A 22,575-nucleotide genomic window follows, 5' to 3' on the forward strand; every position below is an offset into this window, starting at 1 on the left:
GAACAACTTTGGTTACTAAAGTTACTAGAGGAATTAAAAGTGGAAACTTTCCTTACATTGTGAGAACAAGGATGCCATCAGCATAGCTCATAACCCAGTCCAGCATGATTGAACAAAGCATGTTGAAATTGATCGACACTTCGTCAAAGAAAAAGTTATGAGTGGTGTCTTGAACTTGTTTCATGTGTCATCAGAAAAGCAGCTAGCTGGTGTGTTTACCAAGGGTCTCAACAAACAAACTTTTCATACACTAGTTTGCAAGTTGGGCATGTGCGACATCTTTACACCAACTTGAGGGAGAGTGTTGATTGCCTTAATTATTAGGAAAGATTTGATTCTGATTGAGATTTGATTTTATTCTGATTGATTGTAAATTGATTGTAATTTATTTCCCTTCCTAAGATAGTCATAGGACCTAGCGTATAAATACATTTGCTTAGGGAGGTAAGAAACACACAAAAATACAAGAAGCCTTTTCTTATTCTTAAAATCTACACAAATTCCATAATCGAAGACTACTCGAGTTGAACAGTTCTGTAAAGTTACAAAAATAACTATTCTTGCAAAACAGTTAATGCAGATCAAGACACATCTCAAACATGATGATGATGATTACTGAAACCGTTATCTATTAACAGACACAATAACCCCATGAACCTACTATCAAAACAAATGTAGATGTTGCCCTAAGCATAGTAAATTGCTGAGGTACATTACATGCAATGAAAATTTAATTCATAACTTTATTGACCAAGACCTATTACATTGGATAGTTCCTTTACCTTGTTGTCTATTCCTCGGAATGAGGTGGTATACGGGTTTTTGTCATCAGCTTCATTAGTGTGATTATAAACAACATCTAAAATGACCTGTAGAATGAAAAGCCGTGAGAAAGAGAAACCAATATCTTTAAATAGACAGTTGAAAAGGTAGAGGAGACATTATGGGTATGTGTAGCAAGCTCTTTAAAGACCAAGCTGATACAAGGCGAACCTCAATTCCAGCATCATGCAAGGCCTTGACCATTTGTTTGAACTCCCGAGAAGCACTGACGGGTCCCCCAGCACAACTTGCATATCGACTCATTGGAGCAAAAAAGTTTATTGTTGAGTAACCCCACGTATTGATCTAAAGTTAACATGAGTTCAAAAGTATTCAGACAAACCAAGAGCATTCTGCCCCTTTAATTAGCCATAGTAGTCAATGAAGAATTTGAATACATGCACATCAAATAGATACTCACAGCATCTTTTCATCAAGTTTCCAGCAATGAAGGTAGCATACAAACAACAAAGTAGATGGGAAGAAGAAAAAGGATTATCGAAATAAAGTATTCTTAAGTCAACAAAGTATTCTTAAGTCAACAATTGAACTTTGCACTTTGACTGGGCACAGTTATTATGGTCTAATCTTGGGCATTATGAGTTTGATGGGGACAGAAAGGGTAAACGGTTGCTCACTTGCTGTTAATACCTCAAATAAATGATAAAATTGATGCAGTTATTTCTAATATATATAGTAAAAGTTGATGAGCTTATTTCAATCAGCCACTTTAAGAGTCTCTTGATCACATTTGAAAGAATCTGCATTCTAGTGAATCATTACTCAATAAAAGTGGAACACTAATTCTCCTTTACCATTCAAAGCATTGGTATTTTACTGATGCGCTATGCCATAACAATGACACATCAGAGGAAGCACAACGTGCGTGCTCACATACAAAAACAATTAACAGGTTTTATGAGGATTTATCCTGAATTGGCAAATTTTATACTGGCTGCCAAGCTACCTCAATCCTCCTCCTTTATCCGGGCTTGGGACCGGCAATGTGAGCAAGCTCACACAGGCAACAGGCATGAAAGAATAATCATCATAACTAGCTTCAGAATAGAGAAATCACTAGAAAAGAATAAGTCAAGGACAGTTATAAAGCATAAAGAAAATGTAAGTTTACCATGTGATCTCTCGGATTAGGTCGCCTTTGAAACTCCAGTTCATCAAACTCAAAGACAGGCATTAATTCTACTGCATTAACACCAAGCTCCAGAAGATGTGGTATCTACACTTACAGATGAATGAATGTCAGATACCTAAAGGAATAAAATAAGTTTAAAATTTCTGTAAGTGACTAATAGCCTGTTTGGCCAAGCTTCTCAAAATCCAAAAGCACTTTTTTTTTCAAAACAAATACTTTTTTCAAAGTTAAGTGTTTGGCCAAGCTTTTAGAAGAAAAAAAAGTGCTTTTGAGGAGAAGCAGAAGCAGTTTTGGAGAAGCAGAAAAAAGTAGCTTCTCCCCAAAAGCGCTTTTTTGAAAAACACTTTTGAGAAAAATACACTTAGAAGTACTTTTTAAAAGCTTGGCCAAACACTAATTGCTGCTCAGAAGTGCTTTTCAAATTAATTAGTCAAACATAAACTGCTTCTCATCAAAAGTACTTCTGAGAAAAGCACTTTTGAAAAAAAAAACACTTCTCAAATAAGCTGATTTTTGAAGCTTCGCCAACAGGCTATAATACATGATGAAAGAACCAAAGACATCCAACATAAGAAAAAGGACCAAAGAACATAACAACAATTTTAACATTGAAACTTTAACTCGTAGTATAACTTGTGGTACTGCTATTAAGGCAGATAAACCAAACTTTAACAACCAATCAAATGTTTGGTAAAAGTAAACAAACTCGTAGAAATTGAAAGTACCTTTTCAATCACACCAAGGTAGCTTCCCCGTTGATCTGGATCCAAACCACTTGATTCATCAGCAGTAAAAGCACGGACATTCATCTCATATATAACAAGATCTTTCTGCCAAAAGAAAAAGGATATGCATTAAGAGTAAATGTATAGCAGATTCAAAGCATACAGCTCAATCTACCAAAGAAGCAACAACATTACTAAAGGAGAATAAGCTGAAACTCCTCTTACTTGAAATAACAAGAACAAGTGACAGAAAATCTGAGCACTTAATAATGACAGTTCTGTCATCTTAGTCATAGCTCATAAGTGAATTAGCTGAAGATACAAGTAAATTATCTTTTGATTTGCACAAGTCAAGAAAGTCATTCAAGTAATTCTTCTCAACCTACCTCGGGTATATTTGGAAGCTTGTAACTTTCTCCCCAGTCAAAAGGCAAGGTATTGAAATCGTAAGTTCCAAAAAATCTACATATTTTGTTGCTAACATCTCCAAAAGCTCGCCGACCTTCAATTAGTTTCGCGTAAGGATCAATCAAAACAATGCTATTGTCAAATCGATGCCCTTCATGCCAACTTTGAGGACCATCAATGCGATAACCATAGAGGACGTCGCCACGAGGCAACTCCTGCAGATAATGGAGAAAAGAAGATACAATGAGAAAAGGTAACAGAAAGGACAATAATAGCATAAGTCAATACTAACGATTAAAAACATAGCAGCATAAACTGTGACTAAAATAGAAACCGCGGAAAGGCCGGCTGATATATCCCCTCAGTACAAGGTTCCTATAGTACAAAAACCTGTGAGACTATTGATTCATTCAAGGCCATTGAGAATATGAAATTGATAGGAAAACATTTGAGAACACGAAATTGATAGAAACTGGTGAATGTTAAACTTAAAGATACTTAAGGATTTGAACGAGTTCGAAGTCCAATATGAGCAAAAATACTAGTGAAGTAATCATGCAAAGTTAGATTACCGAAATGCCCAGCAATAATGGAATGTCCGTTTTCTCCTTTACTTAAACACCAATTCTTTAATGTATTTGTACCAAAAAGTAAAATTACCTTCTAATAAATTATAAGGTTGTACTACAATGAATCAGGTGAATGAGAAGAGACTGGCCTAGAGTTCCGTGCATCAGCCAAGCACTTAATGCAGTATATTCAATGTCTTGGAAGTACTTTCATCTTCCAAACACTTATTGCAAACAACGGTTCAGATTCTTCAGAATGTTACTCTATTCCACCATTTTCAGCTTTCTCTCTTTTGTGGTCCGGTGATGCTTCCCGTTGTTTATCCAACATGCTTTAGGTACTTTTTGCTCTTCCTCTATAGCTCTTTACATTTTAGTGTCTTTATCTGCATAAGTGTGTGTGTGCTTGTGGTGAATTTTGAATGGGCTTTTTTGGGTTAGGTAAGAATAAAATTTTACAAACTGGGGGTTGACATGGTTTATGTGAATTAAGTATTTTGAGAATTGGTTTATGGAGTTAATTTTATTTTGCTACTTAGGATTCTGACGATTTCTTGAATTCTTGAAAGTTTTTGCTTCTTACCTCAAAATAGCTGCATTAACATATATTTACACTTGGCTCGGTAAACTGTGTTCATCCTTGTATGAAGACAAATTCATTCAAATTTTAATATAAAAAGGCCAATATTACCACATTCACACTTGTAATTTTTCTTTTCAGCGAGTTGGAAACTCATTTCATTAACTATTGTGTTGTTGCTAATTTATCAATAATATCATTCATTTAGTGATTTTCATGACCATATGTAATTGTTTCTTAGTAAATTGTACTAGCCTTCACTCTTTGCTACCTTAGATGATGATTTTAAAGATATGAAAGCAAAGCTGGAATTCTGAGCTGAAGCTGTGACCTTTACTGTTAAGCTGTGCAGTTAGAAGAGAAAGGAAGACAAGAAGAAATGCAGAAAGGAAAGAAATCAGAGAGAGATGAGAGATCCTTTTCCTTATGTTGTGCTATGGAGCCTATGCTAGCGTACTTGTGGTTTGGCTTACAATGAAAGAGGGGAGTAATGGTCTAATTAAGGGCCATCATGTCCCTCAATTTTTTGCCTAGAAATAGAATCAGAACAAGTTTGTTTCTGCATATTATGTACTCATATTCATACATGAAAAGAAAGGTGATTTTTTAATTAACACGTCAAAATAAATAGTATGATTTTTGTAACCTTTAGGCTTAGCATATGATATGCGTGTGCTATTTTGTACTGTTAAATTAAAGTATGTCCCGTTAAAAACACAACTACTGCTTCACCTAAAATTACTATTAAAAACTAAGTCACTATTTTGCGCTTCACTTAAGCACAATTACTCCTATAACTTTTTAACCAAATAGTAGTAGAATAACCTCTCAAATTACTGCTTCACCATTAATGTATGAAGCCATAAATTACCTAAATTTATCTTGAAACATGTACTCCCTCCGTTCATTTTTGCTTGTCCATTATACTAAAAATACATTTTCGCTTTTACTTGTCAATTTTAACAAATCAAGAGAAAAATATTTTTTTCTTTCTTGTTTTACCCTTATCATTAACTATTCATTACTCAAATCATTTCCCAATACCTTTTAAAATGCTATCATTATTATGGGTAAAACTGTAAAATACATACTTTATTTTTCCTTAAAGAGAGTTCAAAGTCAAAAGTGGACAACTAAAAATTAACGGAGGGAGTACCATTTTTATCACTCATTTAATTCCAACAAATGGTTTCAAAAGAAACGGATGGAATTAGTGAAATATTGTGGTGGATAAGTGTAACGAAGGGTTGCAGTAAATGTGGGTAACAAAGAGTCATACTGAAGACGTTCCCCTTCATTTCTATATATTGTATCTCTTTCTATACAGTAGAGAAATTTTAATTTATCTTTTTTTCTCCTTTTGATTTACTCTTATTTTCGGGAGGGAGGGGATACGAATGGAAAGTTCAAGATGAGTTGCTTTTTTATATATGTTGTCCAAATCTTAAACTAAATATTGATTCTTTTGCGTTATAAAATAAACATCTTGAAACAAATCAATAGCTAGCATCTTTTGCACTATAAAATAAACATCTTGAAATAAATCAATAGCTAGCATAGCCGGTTTTATTTACTCAATAATAGCAATATATTTACACAAATAAGAATTTTTACTTCAAATTACTTCTTATGATTCTTGAAACTTTGAGGACGTGGTGGATTCTCTTAGCTTTTCAAAGTATCTAATATTTCTTCTTTTAAAGATTTAAAACTTGTCATTTTTTAATCTGAATGATAGTTGATCTATGAATTATGTTATATCTATGCAGTCATATGTTTGGTCCTTTTAGATTATAGAGTTGTGACGAAAAAGTAATACAGAGTCCAAATAAACTGCTTTGTTTATTGTCTAATGCTAAGATCTACTTCTTAATTTCTTATCCAACTCATTTGTATCATTTTGTTAACGTCACTTAAAATAAGTGCATAATCGTCTTTTGTGTCAAATGATTTATTTTCTAAACGATAAGTTACGGAAGCTTACATCATCTTTGTGAATTAATTCATCTTCTAAAAGAGATTTTTTTAACATTACTTTGCTAATGATCAAAGCAAAATATTGATAGACGAGATAATTGATCGATTCCTGTACCGTTTGAAAATGCATTATTATTTCAAATTTAATGTATAAAAATGTAAGAGATACAACTATAATTTGTGCTACTTATTATATTTCTTACTAAATGATCATGGAAAAATTTAAGTTAAGAATATTTTAAATGGTACACGCGCAACGCGCGTGTCCAAGAACTAGTTGGAAAAAAAAAATAGAAAGATCATAACTGAGGAGATTTATGTGGTAAGGAGCAAAGTTGTGTACAAAAAAGGCGCAAGAGAAATGGATGAGATGGTGACACGAGTAGATAACTTTGCAGTTATCCTGATAGTTTACATTACTTCTCTTTCACCTTAACTTGTTCCCTTCTAATTAATCTTTTCATATTAGCAAGATCTGCAACTCCTTTTCATCTATCTGAAGTGAACTTTCCTCCAGCATGGAAAGAAAGTTTGAGTAGTGTGTCACGTCCTTAGTTTTCAACTAAGCGCACGTGCGACACTTGACAACTTGCTCACGATTTTGCACAACTTGCTCATGTTCTTGCTATGCCAAGTCATCCTTACTACACTAAAGATCGCTACGGGAATGTTAGAACACAGAAAAATTGCCAAAGAAAGCTTTTGTATCGGAGAGAACTTGATTGTTTTGCTTGGTGAATTACAAATGAATGGCCCCTTTATATACTAGTCTCCAAGGGGCTAGTGATTAAATAATAATTATTACAGAAGTCCCTTATTATTTACAAGTAAGACCCCTCTCTAGAATTCTCTGCATAGCTAGAATCTTCAAAGGACTTTCCTAGCAAATCCATAGTGTTCTAGGGTCTTCCTAGGGAAACCTCTATATTTCTCTAGAACTTTCCTACAAGTTCTATCCTCTTGCCTATGTAAGCTTTCCATATGGAAAACATATACGCCAAGTGGCACCTACGTGGCATGATGATGTGGCGGGTCATGACACTCTCCCCCACCCAATTTTGTGCCGCCCTCGACACAAAGTATCGACACGTACGTGCGCACCTCGCCTTGGCGTCACCAGAGATTTTTGTCCTTTAGCCATGATGCCCTATGGAGCGGTTCGCCTTCCCATGACACAAGGTACTGGTCACATTTCTTCTTGCCCCGTTTGTACTTTGGATGGCTAGCAATGATGGCTTCGATCCTCCGCCCATCGGATGCCTCTCCTTGCTATTGGCATGAATCTCCCCATGACCCAACCAAGTCTAGCATCTTCTCAAGCATCAGGTACATGCTTCCACTCCCTATTTGGCTGCCCTCCGTGGTCACAGCTTTACTGGCAAACTTGACCCCTCTGCTTGGTGCTTCGTCTAAGTCCGATAGCGTGCCATCACTTTCTAACTTGCCATCCTCTTCAACTATGTCCGCCCAACTTCTCTTGCTACCATCACGCTCCATGTGTATGGCGCAAAGATAGGCTTTGGAATCCTCTACTTTCGGCTTAGATTCCAAGCGCATCCCCCCAATGCAGGCGGTTTCTCATGTATCACCCTTATGTGCCTGAGCAAAGTTATTGTTGCAAGCTTCCCCAACTCTGGGCATTCACTTGCCCGATGTGATCCTTTACAGAAGTAGCACCCTCCCTTAGGCACGTACTCGCTACCGTTTTCCGGCCCCTTGCCGTTTCTCTTGGACCCCTGTCCGTTATGGGACGGCCCCTTGCCATTGCCCTTGTATACCTCGGCTATATATTTCCAGTTGTCTTTGTCATGACCTCCCCTAACTCTCTCGGCATTGTCTTCTTTGGACTTGGCAGGCTCCATCTTGAAGTCAACGAGTGACTCAGCTACCTCTATGGCCTCGTCCATGTTTGCTACTTGATGCCTTCTTAACTCCTGCTTTACCCAATTTTGCAACCCATCCATGAAGTAGAAGAGGGAATCTTCCTCGAACAATGACATGATTTGCAGCATTAAGGTAGTGAACTCGCGCATATACTCTCGAAATGCGGTCGTCTGTCGGATCTCCCTTAGCTTCCGCCTAGCCTCGTACACCACATTCATCGGGTAGAATTGCTTCTTCAACTCCTTCTTGAACTGCTCCCACGACTCAATTTTGCATAGCCTCTTCTCCATGTCAGCACACTTTCGACGTCACCACAGCGCGACGATCTCTGAGAGGTACCAGTGTTAATCTTGGCCTCGTCGTCCCTCACTTTGTTGTGCCTGAAGTAGTTCTCCAAGTGCCAAAGGAAATTCTCCACTTCTTGTGAATCACGAACACCTTTGAACACCGGGGGTTTGGGAGCCTCAATCTTGGCCTCTCTCGTCACCACAACATTGCTGGCAGCCTCGGTCACGCCAGCATCGATATGCTCATCGAGTGATTCTATCTTTGCCTTCATAGCATCGATAGTACTCAAAGCCTCCATGAGTCTGCACTCTAAGGCAGTGATGGTTTGCCTTAGGTCCATATCAGTCTGTGTACGTCCTTCCAAGTCATTTCGGATACTCTCAATCTCTTCAAGAGCGTGCCCCTTAAGAACGGTAAGGGTGCCTTCCACCTTCCCCAAGCATTGGTCAAATATCTCCACGGCGTTTATCCCCGCGTTTATCTTCATCACCTACTCTTTACAGAGCGAGATGTCCTCCGGCAGGACCTCCACTTCATCCTCGCTCGCCTCAGCAGCAGATGGTTCTTGGGATGTAAGCCCCTCTTTTGGCACAACCTCGGGCAGCACCCCCTGGCTCTTGTTGGTGGCATTCCTCTTTTTGTTACGGTCGTTCTTGTCAGCAGCATCCTGGATGACGTTGGCTTGGGTGTTGGCAGCGTTAATTTCTCCGTCGTTCGTCATTCCCTTAGTTGCAACCTTCGCTCTGATACCACGTTGTCACATCCTTAGTATTCAACTAAGCGCACGTGTGACACTTGACAACTTGCTTACGTTCTTGCTATGCCAAGTCAGCCTTACTACACTAATGATCGCTAAGGGAATATTCGAACACAGGAGAATTGAGAGATAACTTGATTGTTTTGCTTGGTGAATTACAAATGAATGGCCTCCATTATATACTAGTCTCCTAGGGGCTAGTGATTAGATAATAATTATTACACAAGTCCCTTATTATTTACAAGTATGACCCCTCTCTAGAATTTTCTACATAGCTAGAATCTTCCAAGAACTTTTCTAGCAAATCCATAGGGTTCTAGGGGCTTCCTAGAGACACCTCTATATTTCTCTAGAACTTTCCTACAAGTTCTAGCCTCTTTCCTATGTAAGCTTTCCATATGGCAAAAATATACGCCAAGTGGCACCTACATGGCATGATGATGTGGCGGGTCATGACAAGTGTCTGTGATTTCCTAAGCTGGGATCTTCTCAGTAAAAGTTGGAATGGTTGACAAAGAATATAATACGTGGAAAACCTGTCAGGTCAAGGTCAAAGCGCAGTACCATTCACCCTCCAAATATATGCGAGGCTATTTGACTTTCTAGGACAACATAACAACTCTTCAGATTAGATTTGACATTGATTTAATTTGAAAGTTAATCCAAGAGAATAAAATAACTACAAGATGTTAGATAGTTATCTGTAAATAATCCCAGTCCCATATGTAGTAGGAGTAGAATATGCCCTAATCCCATATGTAGTAGGAGTATAATATGTACTCCCTCCGTTTCAATTTATGTGAACGTATTTCCTTTTTAGTCCGTGCCAAAAAGAATGACCTCTTTCCTTATTTGGAAACAATTTACCTTTATGCAATGATTTATAGCCACACAAAATATATGTGCCTCATTTTACACCACAAGTTCAAAAGTCTTTTCTCTTCTCTCTTTTCTTAAATTCCGTGCCCAGTCAAATGGGTTCACATAAATTGAAACAGAGGGAGTATTATATATAGGGCTCATTGTATCATTTTTAAAAAATAGATTTTTCTCCCGTGCATTTTCACATGGTATCAGAGCTTCAGTGAGAAAACTATCGATGTGCGTCATTCCAGCGACATCTGGGAAGAAAGATCTCATCGCCGTGCAATTTTCCGACAACTTCGTCTTGTTCTCAGAGTTCATCCCTGCTACAGTGGTACTGTGCATATACCAGTACCACCATCAGATCTGAAACCCTTGTGCGACCAAACCCCACAAATCCCAGTCCCTTCAGAACAGAAAAGTCAGTCACCATGCGTCTTTCCGATTGACGACTCAAGAATGATTTGCATTATCTCTTTATCGGTAAGTCTTGTGCGAAAACCAACACTACCATCTTGTTCGGAAAAGTCAGGCGACAAAACCCCAGTCAATCGCTCTGGCAGAAAGTCCCTCACGCGCCTCCAAAACTAGGGTTCCGGCGAGCGCGTCTGACACATGCGCCGGTGCGTGTAGCACTTTCCAGCCAGATGTTTCAAAATTTTCTTTAGCACAGTTGTTTCATGTGGTGATTCTGAGTCCACCAGTACAATTTCCTACAAATTTCGAGAATTTGGAATTTTCCAGCGAGCTACAATAACTTTTCCGGCGTGTGTGAGCCATTCCTGCCACTTTTTGACAAAACTTTTTCAAGACAACTTACTCGTCCAGTGATTCCAAGCCTACCCATATAAATTACATCAAATTCTCACAACTTTTATTTTTTCCGGCATGAATAGTAATTTTCCGGCATGAACAGTTATTTCGAGAAAAGTTTCTGATTTCTAGTAGTATTTTAGAACCTATTTTGTAGTGTGGAATTTGGCTTAGTCTCACCATTTTCAAATTTTTCCGACGACATTTTGGCCAACTTGTGTTTATCAGCAACCACCTGGTTTTGTTGCTCAGGGGGAGTCTAGTGGCCTTGTATGATCAGCTTGCAGATATTTTCACCAAGTCCCTTACTGGTACTCGTATTAGTTACATATGTAACAAGCTCGATACATATGATTTGCATGCACCGGCTTGAGGGGGAGTATTAGATAGTTATGCGTAAATAGTCCTAGTCACATATGAGTAGGAATAGAATGTCCTAGTCCCATATGTAGTAGGAGTAGAATATGTCCTTGTCCCATATGTAGTAGGGGTATAATATGTATTATATATAGGACACATTGTATCATTGTTAAAAAATAGATTTTTCTCCTGTGCATTCTCACACAAGAAAATAAAATCATACCCAAATTATCATGGCCAAATAATTTCGTGAAAGTTCAGAAGTCATTGAAACTATGGACCCATTAGAATACTAATCAAACAAAGAGATCAATCATTTGACACTGCCCAAAATAGGGAGCAAGTTACCAAGATAACAACAAGGGAGTAGAAAGTGGACAAAAACTTGATGTGACTAAACTACGCTATCACAGGCCAGAATGTAATCTTCGATGGTGACTGAGTGAATATGTAATGAAGGTACATAAAACAGTTAAGTTACTACCTTAATGCATATGTGCCATATGTTCACCGTGCGATTCTTCTGTGGGTCCAGCGCTAATTCAATCATTCCATCACTGTCAGGCATTCCAAAGAAGTACATTAGCTCGGCATGCTTTAAGCAGATATACATATGAGAAGAGAAAATTTGAGTATGACCCCTCCAGGGCATATAGTTTTTGCCTTGGCAAGATGCTTGAACGGGTAGTTTCAAACTAGTTAACTGTTTTTGCAAGTGTATGATACTTTATCCTAAGTGTAACACGTCATTTGGACATTTATTACACAGTAAATGCATAATGGAATCTCAAGGTGATACGATGTCAACTACTACATAAGAAAATATCACGCTGGCTTCACCAGAAAACACAACAGCACTACATTAACATGCTTCTAAGTTGAGACTCGTACAGGAATATCCACTTTGAATTTTAAAGAGAATGTCCAAAAACATATTTATTCTGATACACACGGTCCTCCATCTCTAAGATGGAAGTGTTGTACATATTGTTTACAATGTCTATAAGTTGCTTCACACTTGCTGTAATGCTCCCCCCCCCCCCCTCCTTGGTATAATTACAAGGGGAAATTAGTAAAAGGAAACATTTATTTTTCTCTAGTGATATATGTAGATGACAGAGTCATTATTCATTCAGTTAAAGAAACATGGTCACTTTCAGATTAAGTATTCAAGTATCTAAAATACTTACTTGGCAATAGGGTCGTGCCAGCAAGATATGATACTGTAATTTCACAAATGAAGTATGCACTAGATATTTTTAAATCTGATGGTAGGCCAGAAATATGGGTTTTTGGCTACTTTGCACCTATTATTTGCTACAATTTAATTGTGTTTGAGCTAAAATATGGATAATTTATACTCATTACGTGTTTTATGTTGTGTAGGCCGTGATTTTGAGCTAAGACGAGTCTTTGGAGCAAAACTAAGTAAAATAGGACTTCGAAGTCTGAGTAGAAGTTCAAGGATTAAGCCAGGATCGAGTTCGAGTGCCGAGGACCGAGCATACATAAGAAAAAATGAAAAAACAAATTCAAAAATGAAATAAGGCTGCCACGTCGTGCTAGCCGAAATGTGGCACCTAGTGGCTGTGCAATTTTGCAGCATAAGGCAAAAAAACTTTAAGTTTTTGAAGTTGGCCATTGACACAAAGTGAGGGATGACGTGAGCTATGAGGTGGCTGCCAATTCCTTTGTTGTCAGGCAGCAAAATTTCACTTTAATTGAACCTTACGGATAAGTCCCAATAACACGACGTGCAGTGTGTTGCGCTAGGCAGCGAACCAGTGAAATATTTTGCCCAGTTATCCCAATTCGGCTCAGAGAGATTATTTTGGTTCAGGGCCGCTCATACTCGGTATAAATACACTTTAAACACAATTTTTTAAGGGGATTCGACCTAGGAGAGTTTTTGAGAGCTACTACAGCTTGAATACACAAGATTTCATCACTTCTCTTGCCAACAATCAGCGCAAAACCGGAGCTTGTATTGTAAAGTTGTCTTTGATGTTTTCTATGTTCTTAAACTTCTTTGTGATGAATTTTTCCATATCTATGGAGTAGTTCTTCCTTAGGGTTTTGACGGATATGGTGTTTTGATTGATATTTGAGAATTTAACTCTAGTTTAATTGCATGAATTCGTTAATAGAGCTTTGAATTGTTTGCAACTTTATTTACCGGCTTATTTAATGAAAAATGAATATTTTGGTGATTATCTTTACATTATTTTATTTGGTTTGATTTAGTGATTCTTGTAAATAATCGAGAGAGCTTTTTGAATTGTTGATTAAACCAAGTTAGGAGAATATTCGAATGACGTTTTCCTAAACACTAGTCCATTAACGTGTTCTTGTATATCTTCATAGTGCTTCATATTAGTTTATCTCGTAGAGTTCAGATTTAATCGAGAGAGGAATCTTGACCTTACATTTAAACTAATCATCGAGTAAATTCGTGAGAATCATTAGAACATTAGAAGTGAATTTAAACAGAGTTAAATCTCGAATGACTATCTTGTACATATCGTGTCATAGCCCTTATTTCTCACATTGATAGCAACCCGTTTAGAGCAACTCTCTCATTCCCTGTGATCAAGTCTACTTAGTCGTAATCTAGTTTAGTTCATTAATCATAGTTGTTAATCACTCCAAATCAAAGTGTTACTCAGCTTGAAAAGCAAATAAGCCAGAAATTACTCGAACGTTGTTTAAATCCAATCCCTGTGTAGACGATATTTTACTATACTATTTTTGACTAGCGAGCTTCAGTTTTACACGTCGGTTTTGCGCTCGTGTAGACATATTTTACTATACTATTTTTGACTAGCGAGCTTCAGTTTTACACGTCGGTTTTGCGCTCGTCAAATTTTGGCGCCACTGTCGGGGATTGGCAATCAATAGTGTTCTAAATAGTTTTTGGTGTTAATTCAGGAATTAGCTTTTATTTTTTTATTTTTTTTAATCAACTTGTCTTCAAGATTTCTTTTGTATTACTTGACAAATGCTTGGGAGAAAGCTTGAAGAAAATATTCCTAATATTAACTCTTATTGCTGTGAAGATGGAGTACAACCAGCCTAAGAAACGGTTGCAGAGTTAGCAGTTGAACATTATCATAAGTCTGCTATTTGTTTTAAATATAGTGAAAATCATCTATGGGTTGACTGTCAAACAGGTAAGTATTCCTCATACTGTTCATCTTTTGAAAAGTTGCACTCTGTTTCAAGTCCTTACAAGTATGAGGTTTCATATGGGCACAATCTTAACTCTGGATGGAACGGGTACCCTGGTTATGACTGGAATGAAAGTGAAATGAGACAACCACCTCAAGAGGAAAATGGCCGTTTAGAAAAGCTTATGTATAAGTTCATGAATAATGTGGAAGAAAGACTTATACAAAATGATGAAGCCATTAAGAACCTAAAACAACAATTGAGTCAAATAGTAAGTATACATTCAGAAAGCTCATTGCATTGTGATGGTGAATATATGGAGGAGATACCCTGTGAGAATGAGCCTACCCAAGATGGTGAGCATTTACAGAGATAACTTTCCACTCTGCAAGAAGACTCTGATTCAATTAAGATGATTGAAGATGAGGTTTTGGTTGATTGTGAAGCAATAAAAGAAGAGTTCCAACCCCCATCCACCTTTCCACATTTACAGGTTATACTAGAAAATAATGAGAAACAAATCGTCTTTGACATCTTGGAGGAATATTCTCATGACATTTTTTCTTTGCTTTCTTATTCTAATATTGAAAATGTGGATTTTATTTTTGGGAATTTACAGGCAGATGCACAGAGTGATCCTGTAGAAGAATGCAGGAACAAGTTGAGGATCATCCTGAAAGAACAATTCACCGCTCAAAATGAGGCCAAGAAAGAAAGAAAAGAGCGGGTCTTGCAGATATCCTCAGACGAATTGGGCCTAATAAGCTCGATAAAGAATCCCAAGAAGCGAAAACGAGGAATAAATTCAGAATTAGGGGTTAGTTCATAAGTTATCGAAAACGAAAAAAATTCAGGGGAGTTTCCTTTACTTCATGCCTTTTATTTGTGTGTCATGGGGACATTCCACAATTTATAGTGTGGGGTGGGGGATGTAAATATGTGTAGTGTATTTATTTTCCTCTTATCTTTGTGTGTTTTTCGTCATTCTTTTAAAAAAAGATTTAGACTTTTTCCGACGATGGATCTCCTAGACAATTTCCTTGAAGGATTAACGTAAAAATAAGAAAAAAAAATCAAAAAAAATTAAAAAACCAAAAATATGTCTTTTATGTTTTTTTATAGGTAGTGTAACACTTCCGCCTTGGTTTTTCTTTGTGTCGCGGTTCTTTTCCAAGGGTTTTTGCTTGAACCGGGTTTAGTTAGTTTTTCTTTTTGTAGGAATAAAGAATCTTGTGTTTTAGTCCTAATTGGGGGCAATCTTTCTTGACTTTGTTGTGCCTTGAGACGGTAAGTGCCTTAGCTGTGACACCAGGCTCATGTTAAGATATATAACAATTCCTAATTTTTCTTTCTTAACTCTTATTGTTGTGAACATGGAGTACAACCAGCCTAAGAAACGGTTGCAAAGTTAGCAGTTGAACATTATTATAAGTCTGCTATTTGTTTTAAATATAGTGGAAATCCTATGGGTTGACTGTCAAGCAGGTAAGTATTCCTCCTATTGTTCATCTTTTGAAAAGTCTCACTCTGTTTCTAATCCTTACAAGTATGAGGTTTCATATGGGCACAATCTTACCCGTAGTACTGGGATTATTTTAGTATTTTCTTATTCATGGTTCTTTATTATTACATGATGTGCCATTCGCGCGAACAGAGAAAGTTATAAGGAAGCTAAGAAGGTGGCGAAGTTAGCGGTCACGGAAGCTAAGAATGCAGCGTTTGGTCGCATGTACGAAGAGCTGGGGGACAAAGGCGGGGACAAGAAGTTGTTCCGCTGGCCAAAGGGAGAGAGAGGGCGGCTCGTGATCTAGACCAAGTGAGGTGCATCAAGGACGAGGAAGGCCGAGTGTTGATGGAAGACGCTCAGATTAAGCGGAGGTGGCAGACGTACTTTCATAAGCTGCTGAATGACGAAGGGGACAGAGACATTGTGCTAGGAGAATTGGAACACTCTGAGAGTCACCGAGATTTTAGCTATTGTAGGCGCATTAAGGTCGAGGAGGTTGTAGGGCTATGCGTAAGATAAGCGGGGCATAGCGACCGGGCCAGACGAAATTCCAGTAGAATTTTGGAGGTATGTGGGTGGCTAACTGGGTTGTTTTATGTTATTTTCAGGACGAAGGAGATGCCAGAAGAATGGAGGTGGAGTACGATGATACCGCTATACAAGAACAAATGCGATATCCAGAACTGTAACAACTATAGAGGCATCAAGTTACTAAGTCATACCATGAAAGTGTAGGAGAGGATAGTGGGAGTGAGGGTGAGGAGGCTGGTGTCGATATCCGATAACCAGTTTGGGTTCACGCCTGGTCGTTCTACCACGGAAGCTATCTATCTTATTCAGAGGTTGGTTGAACTGTACAGGGAAAGGAAGAAGGATTTGCACATGGTGTTTATTGACCTAGAAAAAACATATGACAAGTTCCCTAGGGAAGTTCTTTAGAGATGCCTGCAGGTGAAAGGTATTTTGGTGGCTTATATTATGGTGATTAAGGACATGTACGATGGAGCAAAGACTCGGGTTAGGACAGTAGGGGGCGACTGGGAGCATTTACCGGTTGTTATAGGGTTACACCAAGGATCTGCGCTCAGCCCGTTCTTATTTGCTCTGGCGATGCACGCACTGACACACCATATTCAAGGGGAAGTGCCATGGTGTATGTTATTCGCTGATAATATAGTTCTGATTGATGAGACGCAAGGCATTGTTAACGAGAGGTTGGAGGTTTGGAGACGGACCCTTGAGTCTAAAGGTTTCAAGCTGAGTAGGACTTAGACAGAATACGTGGAGTGCAAGTTCGGCGTGTCGGGAGAAGCGGACATGGACGTGAGGCTTGCCTCTCAAGTCATCCCCAAGAAAGGGAGCTTCAAGTACTTGGGATCGGTTATCCAGGGGGATGGGGAGATTGACGAGGATGTCACGCACCGTAGGGGTGGGGTGGATGACATGGAGGCTAGCGTCTGGCGTCTTGTGTGACAGGAAGGTGCCTCCGGAACTTAAAGGAAAGTTCTATCGAGTGGTGGTTAGGCCGGCCATGTTGATGGTGCAGAGTGTTGGCCAATGAAGAATTCTCATATCCAGAAGATGAAAGTTGCAGAGATGAGGATGCTAAGATGGATGTGCGGGCACACTATGCTGGATAAGATTAGGAATGAAGATATCCGGGTGAAGATGGGTGTGGCTCCCATGGAAGACAAGATGCGGGAAGCTACGCTTAGATGGTTCGGGCACTTGCGGAAGAGAAGCCTGGATGCCCCGGTAAAGAGGTGTGAACGGTTGGCCTTGACGGGTATGAGAAGAGGTAGAGGGCGGCCTAAGAAATATTGGGGAGAGATGATCAGGCAGGATATGGTGCGGCTGCAGATTTCCGAGGACATGGCCCTTGATAGGAAGTTGTGGAGGTCGAGCATTAGTGTTGTAAGTTAGGAGATAGGAGGTTAGTATGATAGTGTTTTGTTTTAGGCTGCTAGTGGCTCCAGTTGTGTCCTTAGTACTTCATTAGGGTTGTAGGTTAGGCTGTAGTATGTTAGTGGCTCTTGTTGTATCCATATTATTCCTTTGCGTTTGTAGTACTGTGCCATTGTTACTGCTTAGTGTTATTATTTTTCTCTCTATTTTCTGGTTATTACGTTGCTGGTGTTATCTTTCTAGATTCCTTTGTTGTCACTGCTACACTGTCTCGTTCCTTCTTCTTGTGCCGAGAGTCTATCGAAAATAGCCTCTCTACTCCTCCGTAGTAGGGGTAAGATCTGCGTACACGCTACCCTCCCCAGACCCCGCTTGTGGGATTTCACTGGGTTGTTGTTGTTGTTGTGTCATTCGCGCCCGTTACCATATTACATTGTTGTTACTATTGTTTGCTACTTGGTTGCTTCATCTCCACTGTTCCTTGAGCCGAGAGTCTATCGGAAACAACTTCTCTATCTCTATTAGGTAGGTGTAAGGTTTGCGTACACATTACTCTCCCTAGACCCCATTTATGGGATTACACTGGGCTTGTTGTTGTTGTTGCAGTAGTAGTGAACTTGATTTTTTAATTTTTGTTCTCATGATAATTAATATCCAACACTCCCCCTCTCAAGTTGGAGCATATAAATCATATGCGTCAAGTTGTTACAAATGTATTGTCTTTGCTGTCTTTTGAGAGCCTTTGCAAAGATGTCTGCTAATTGTTCATTTGAGCTAACTGATTCTGTGACACTTTATCGGAAAGAACTTTTTCTGAAACAAAGTGAAAATCCATTTTAAATGACTAGTTCTTTTGAGAAAATGGATTATTACAACGTAGTCCAATTCTTTAACGTCCACAAACTTCAATTCTCTAAATAATTGTTTTACCCATATGAGATCACACATTGCTACTGTCAGGGCTGGATATTCAACTAATACACTAGATCGAATAACAATGTTCTGCTTCTCACTTTAACATGATACAGGATTCCCACCAACAAAAGCAATATCCAAATTTACATCATCCATCAATTGGTGAACCGACCTAGGGCAATATCCAAATTTACATCATCCATCAATTGGTGAACCGACCTAGGCCCACTCTGCATCATCTGATAGTTTCATTTGTCTTCATACAACAATCCCTACAAACTTGGTGCTTTCTTGATATATCTTAAGCTTCGTACAATTACATCCCAATGGCGTATATATCGAGCCCACGAATTGACTTACTACATCCAGTAACAGAAATATTTGGTCTAGTAGTACTAGATAGTTTAATTTTCCAACTAGCGTTTGGTACCTTCTAGGATCTGAACATGGCTAGCCTAAACCAGTACCAATCTACAAAGACCTATGGGACCAACATATTGCAGTCCATCAATACCAATTCTTTTGGGAATATCTACTGTATACTTCCAAACAACAATACTGTCTCGCAACTGCGCGACCTCAATGCATTTAATTTACATTCCCTTCTTGTATCTTTAGAACTACATGCTACGTGCATAACTTATTTTTTTCTACGAAGATATGTTTCGCCCATTTACATTCTGTAAACTGATGTGACCTTTTATAACCACACTCATTTCACCCCTCTACCTCATCGCATCTCAACCTTTTAATGATCTGAAGTCTTACCTGAGCAACCTCTTGGCATTCTTATTAGTATCTCCCAGTACAATATTTTCCAACAGCACCACTGCTGTTGCCTTATCACCGACGTCAGTTCCACCGACTAGGTTAAGATGACATTTCCTAAGTCAGGCTCTTCACTTGTTATGGACATGTCTCCTCCATATCTCTTTTGATGGCTTTAAGAAAAGGTATTTGATCACTTTGTTATCTCATTCTGTTTATAATTTTTATTGTCATTTATCTTCAGCCCACCGTGTCATTGTCGCCCTTGTCCATTATCTCTATCCCTATATCAACAAGTATCTTCTCCTATCCATCTATGTTGCGTGGACTCTCCAAAATAATGCCGCACCCGTGTCGGATCCTCCAAAAATACACTATTTTTGGAGGATCCGACACGCACCCGGCAACATTTTCGGAGAGTCCGAGCAACATAGCTATCCATCATATTAGATTATGCTAGAAAGGTCTATTTCAAATCGCAGTGGTACTTAAGCTTGCTCCACTAGCTCTCCAACTCTATTGTTGAATTTCATTCGATGTACATGATTAATGTTGGTCCAAACTATTGTAGGTTTAAGGAACATCTAGTCCAAATATACAAGCATATATTTGGCCTTGACTATGATTGTACTTTCTCTTGTACGCGCAATTATCATCCGGCATCTGTTGTCATTTATGGTTGTCATCGTTATTCGCATGTTCATCACTTGAATAGGATGGGTCTATGTTATCGGATGTCCAGGATCTTGTCCGCCGATTACGCCGATCACAATATATCCTGATACAAAAGTAAGTTTAGTACCAGCATCCAAGAGTTTGGCATGACTCCAATGAAGCAAACCATTTCATCTTCTCTCAGTGTTTCTCTAAAAATCTTTTTATTTGCTTTGGTGATTTCCATATATAACAAAATTGTCAGTGACGGCGATAGAAAGACATTGATAACTCGAGATATCCCTTTCAACATTTTCAGGCTAAGGAACTAGATAGATTAGGGTACATCTTGGCACTGAAGTAGCCAAAAAAGCTCTAAGGTCCGTTGAGGCTTTAAGCGCAAAGCGCAAATAAAGCGTGGGCTTTAATGAAGAAAGGCGCAACGGGAGAAAAAGTAAAAATATGCATGTAGTCCAAGACTAATCATTATAAGCATGAATAACAATTATATGGACAAAGAAATTGTAAAAAAAAATTCACGATAAAGTGAAATATCAATTGTTTAAGGTCGCCTTTTCGGGATTACACTCATTGGCAAGGAAAAGTATACCTTAGAGTTTTGATGCGACACTAAAGCGCCCACAAAGCGAGGCAAAGCGCTCAACGTGTTTTGAGCCTCGCTTCAGGGCTTAAGCGCGCTTTAAGCGCGCCATTGACAACACCGGTTACTTCACAATGGAAGTATGCACTCAACACCCTTGAGAAGACAAGAACGAAAAGCTATAGTTCTATTTATACTCCAGGGACCAGAATGACAAGCATCTATTACAAGCCTCTTAGCCATCCCAATAGACATAGACAGTTCGTAACCTTACCAAAAAATAAAAAGACGGTGGTAAATTAAACAATCTCTATGACTCAATCTGATATTTTCTTTTTGGGAAAGCATTGCAAACCTTTCTTTACATTCTTTGTGTGACACTGGGATGTAATGACCCGTACCTTTTGTTAGTTTATAGATATGTATAGTGTAGTCTTGTCCCACATTGGAAGAGGAGTAATATCTCCTTGTAGTGTATAGCTATAAATAGGGACCTCTTGTATTGTATTTATCATCCAATATCAATAACATATTTTCTCCCGTGCCTTCTCACATGGTATCAGAGCATTAGTGAGAAAAGATCGCTGTGCGTCATTCCAGCGTTAACCGGGAAGAAAGAACTTAGTCATCGTGTAATTTTTCCGGTGACCTAAGGCTTGTCTAAGTGAAAGTCACTTTCTGTCGGTGTTGTGCTAAAACCAACACCACCATCAGGTAGATCACCCTCCGACTACCAACCCCTTGAAATTTTATCCGGCAGAAAAGCCGCCACGCTCCTCCACGCGCCGGAAACAACTTTTCCGGCGAGGGTTCCGGCCACTTTCCGGCCATTTTTTCGCGAAGCTTCTTCAGGACAGTGTGTTCTCCTCAAAATTCCGAGCCTACCCATCTAATTCAAATCAAATTCCGGCCACTTTTATATTTTTCCGGCGTGAACAGTGACTTTTCTGGCCATTTTTTGAAAATATTTCTTCAGGACAGCTTGCTCGCAAAGGAATTCCGAGTCTATCCATCCTGGTTACAACAAATTCCGACAACTTTGGAATTTTCCGGCGAGCTACAGTGTTTCCGGCGTGAACAGTGTTCCGGCGCAGAACAGTGTTCTGTTTTCCTGCTGTAAACAGTGTTTTTCAAGCTATTTCTTCAGCTACTACTACAAATTGTAGCGACATGGGGACCGCTGCTTTGAATAGTCGGATGGTTTCTTTAGCAGAGTATATTGAGTTCCTTCAGTATAAAGCATGTAAGCAGACATCGTCTGAGATAGCTTCTGTTGTTCAAACAGGTAATAGCGTGACTTGTTTCTCCCAATCTTCATCCTCTGAGTTTTGGGTCATTGATTCAGGTGCATCAGATCATATTTCTGGTAACAAATCTCTTTTCACTACTATTTCGTATTCTCAATCTCTTCCAAAAGTCACAATGGCCAATGGGTCTCAAACCATGGCAACTGCAATAGGTCAAGCAAGCCCACTTCCTTCCTTACCTTTAGATTCAGTCCTTTATGTTCCCAATAGTCCTTTTAATCTCATAGCTGTTAGTCGCTTAGCCAAATCACTTAAATGCGCTGTTTTATTTCTTGATGACCATGTTTTTATACAGGAACGCAGTACGGGGCGGATCATTGGTACCGGGCGTGAATCAAACGGACTTTATTACCTTATCCTTGCTAAATCACATGGACTCACATCTTGTCTTCCTTCTACAACTTGTCCTGTTACTGATTCACCAGATTTATTACATAAACGGTTGGGACATCCCAGTTTGTCAAAACTTCAGAAAATGGTATCTGGTTTATCTCACTTGTCAGCTCTAGAGTGTGAGTCATGTCAGCTTGGTAAGCATACCCGCTCCCAT

The 22,575-nt window shown here is 38.8% G+C and overlaps 1 protein-coding gene across 5 annotated transcripts in view; it reads right to left on the bottom strand.

Annotated features, from left to right (window-relative positions):
* LOC104117750 (isoamylase 3, chloroplastic) overlaps window positions 1-22,575 on the bottom strand; it is an 83,439-nt gene that overhangs the window by 47,610 nt on the left and 13,254 nt on the right. For 4 of the 5 annotated variants that reach the window (XR_011412062.1, XM_070188350.1, XM_070188349.1 and 1 more), the window contains exons 5-10: window positions 11,685-11,757; window positions 3,087-3,323; window positions 2,701-2,805; window positions 1,955-2,059; window positions 994-1,128; window positions 783-869 (exon numbers count right to left, since the gene is read on the bottom strand). Coding sequence is in view for 4 of the 5 variants with exons in the window: in XM_070188350.1 (XP_070044451.1) it covers window positions 783-869; window positions 994-1,128; window positions 1,955-2,059; window positions 2,701-2,805; window positions 3,087-3,323; window positions 11,685-11,757 (742 nt within the window). In the remaining variant the exon portion in view is untranslated. Of the gene's footprint in view, window positions 1-782; window positions 870-993; window positions 1,129-1,954; window positions 2,060-2,700; window positions 2,806-3,086; window positions 3,324-11,681; window positions 11,758-22,575 lie in introns of all 5 variants that reach the window. The other variant, XM_070188348.1, reaches the window with a different exon arrangement.

Source organism: Nicotiana tomentosiformis, chromosome 11, assembly GCF_000390325.3.
Source record: "Nicotiana tomentosiformis chromosome 11, ASM39032v3, whole genome shotgun sequence".
NCBI classification, from domain to species: domain Eukaryota; kingdom Viridiplantae; phylum Streptophyta; class Magnoliopsida; order Solanales; family Solanaceae; genus Nicotiana; species Nicotiana tomentosiformis.